Genomic DNA, 2500 nt, shown 5'->3' with positions numbered 1-2500 from the left:
GAGCTCTGTCTGACTGTCTGTGAGCTGAACTGAGCTCTGTCCCTCTGGCTGTCTGTGAGCTGAACTGAGCTCTGTCTGACTGTCTGTGAGCTGAACTGAGCTCTGTCCCTCTGCCTGCCTGTGAGCTGAACTGAGCTGTGTCTGGCTGCCTGTGAGCTGAACTGAGCTCTGTCCCACTGACTGTCTGTGAGCTGAACTGAGCTCTGTCCCACTGACTGTCTGTGAGCTGAACTGAGCTCTGTCCCTCTGGCTGTCTGTGAGCTGAACTGAGCTCTGTCCCTCTGGCTGTCTGTGAGCTGAACTGAGCTCTGTCCCTCTGGCTGTCTGTGAGCTGAACTGAGCTCTGTCTGACTGTCTGTGAGCTGAACTGAGCTCTGTCCCTCTGGCTGCCTGTGTGTGGGAGCTGTGTCCGGAGGTGTAACAGTGTCTCTCTCTCTTTCTATTTCTCTCTTTCTTCTCGTTCTCTCTGTTCTCTCTCCCCCCGTCCTCCTCTGTTGTCTGTTCTCATAGATAAAAGTGCATGGCAGTAGCAGAAAGAGTGTCCTCCACGGTGTCCTCAGCTCTAAGCTGGCCCGTGACGTGGCCCATCAGCAGCTCAGACAGCACAAGGCCCAGGGCGGGAAGAGGACTGGGATGGGGGCGGGACCACGGGATAAGGAGGAGGCGGCCTCTGCAGCTAGTTCTGCCCCAAAGCACCATGGACATCGAGGCCAGGCCACCTCCAAGGCCGAGTCCAGACGAGTCATCAACGAGTCCGGAGGTCAGAGTGACACAGGTAAGAATCATGGTGATGGATTTCATTTGTACACTACCATAGAAAATGTTGTGTTTCAGTTATGTGAAACGGACAGTGACGTTATTTAGGCATTTGTGTCATATGATGTGGAAAGGACATGATGGAACCACCTTTTCTGTATTGGGAGAATGAGTACATTCCTTAGAAACACTCTGCCCTGACCTGAGCACTGTGTTCTGTATGTGTAGGTTACCATAGAGAGAAACACTACCATAGAGAGAAACACTACCACAGAGAGAAACACTACCATAGACACACTACCATAGAAACACCATTATAGAGAGAAACACTACCATAGACACACTACCATAGAAACACAACCATAGAGAGAAACACTACCATAGACACACTGCTATAGAGAGAAACACTACCATAGGCACACTACCATAGAGAGAAACACTACCATAGAGAGAAACACTACCATAGAAACACTACTATAGAGAGAAACACTACCATAGAGAGAAACACTACCATAGAAACACTACCATAGAAACACTACCATAGAGAGAAACACTACCATAGAAACACTACTATAGAGAGAAACACTACCATAGAAACACTACCATAGAAACACTACCATAGAAACACTACTATAGAGAGAAACACTACCATAGAAACACTACCATAGAGAGAAACACTACCATAGAAACACTACTATAGAGAGAAACACTACCATAGAAACACTACCATAGAGAGAAACACTACCATAGAAACACTACTATAGAGAGAAACACTACCATAGAAACACTACCATAGAGAGAAACACTACCATAGAAACACTACCATAGAAACACTACCATAGAGAGAAACACTACCATAGAAACACTACCATAGACACACTACCATAGAGAGAAACACTACCATAGAAACACTACTATAGAGAGAAACACTACCATAGAAACACTACTATAGAGAGAAACACTACCATAGAAACACTACCATAGAGAGAAATACTACCATAGAAACACTACCATAGACACACTACTATAGAGAGAAACACTACCATAGAAACACTACTATAGAGAGAAACACTACCATAGAAACACTACCATAGAGAGAAATACTACCATAGAAACACTACCATAGACACACTACCATAGAAACACTACCATAGAAACACTACTATAGAGAGAAATACTACCATAGAAACACTACCATAGAAACACTACCATAGAGAGAAACACTACCATAGAAACACTACCATAGAGAGAAACACTACCATAGAAACACTACCATAGAGAGAAACACTACCATAGAAACACTACCATAGAAACACTACCATAGAGAGAAACACTACCATATATAGAGAGAAACACTACCATAGAAACACTACCATAGAGAGAAACACTACCATAGAAACACTACCATAGACACACTACTATAGAGAGAAACACTACCATAGAAACACTACTATAGAGAGAAACACTACCATAGAAACACTACCATAGAGAGAAATACTACCATAGAAACACTACCATAGACACACTACCATAGAAACACTACCATAGAAACACTACTATAGAGAGAAACACTCCCATAGAAACACTACCATAGAAACACTACCATAGAGAGAAACACTACCATAGAGAGAAACACTACCATAGAAACACTACCATAGAAACACTACCATAGAAACACTACTATAGAGAGAAACACTACCATAGAGAGAAACACTACCATAGAGAGAAACACTACTATAGAGAG

At 43.2% G+C, this 2500-nt stretch overlaps 1 protein-coding gene across 1 annotated transcript in view; it reads left to right on the top strand.

Moving 5' to 3' along the window:
* LOC127919266 (BAH and coiled-coil domain-containing protein 1-like) overlaps nucleotides 1-2500 on the top strand; it is a 69735-nt gene that overhangs the window by 40343 nt on the left and 26892 nt on the right. The window contains 1 exon segment of the mRNA XM_052502738.1: nucleotides 511-775. Coding sequence (XP_052358698.1) covers nucleotides 511-775 — 265 coding nt within the window.

The sequence above is a fragment of the Oncorhynchus keta genome, unplaced genomic scaffold (genome assembly GCF_023373465.1).
Source record: "Oncorhynchus keta strain PuntledgeMale-10-30-2019 unplaced genomic scaffold, Oket_V2 Un_contig_16133_pilon_pilon, whole genome shotgun sequence".
NCBI classification, from domain to species: Eukaryota; Metazoa; Chordata; class Actinopteri; order Salmoniformes; family Salmonidae; genus Oncorhynchus; species Oncorhynchus keta.
The sequence above is the reverse complement of the archived record's forward strand: the minus strand, read 5'-3'. Positions and strand labels throughout refer to the sequence as shown.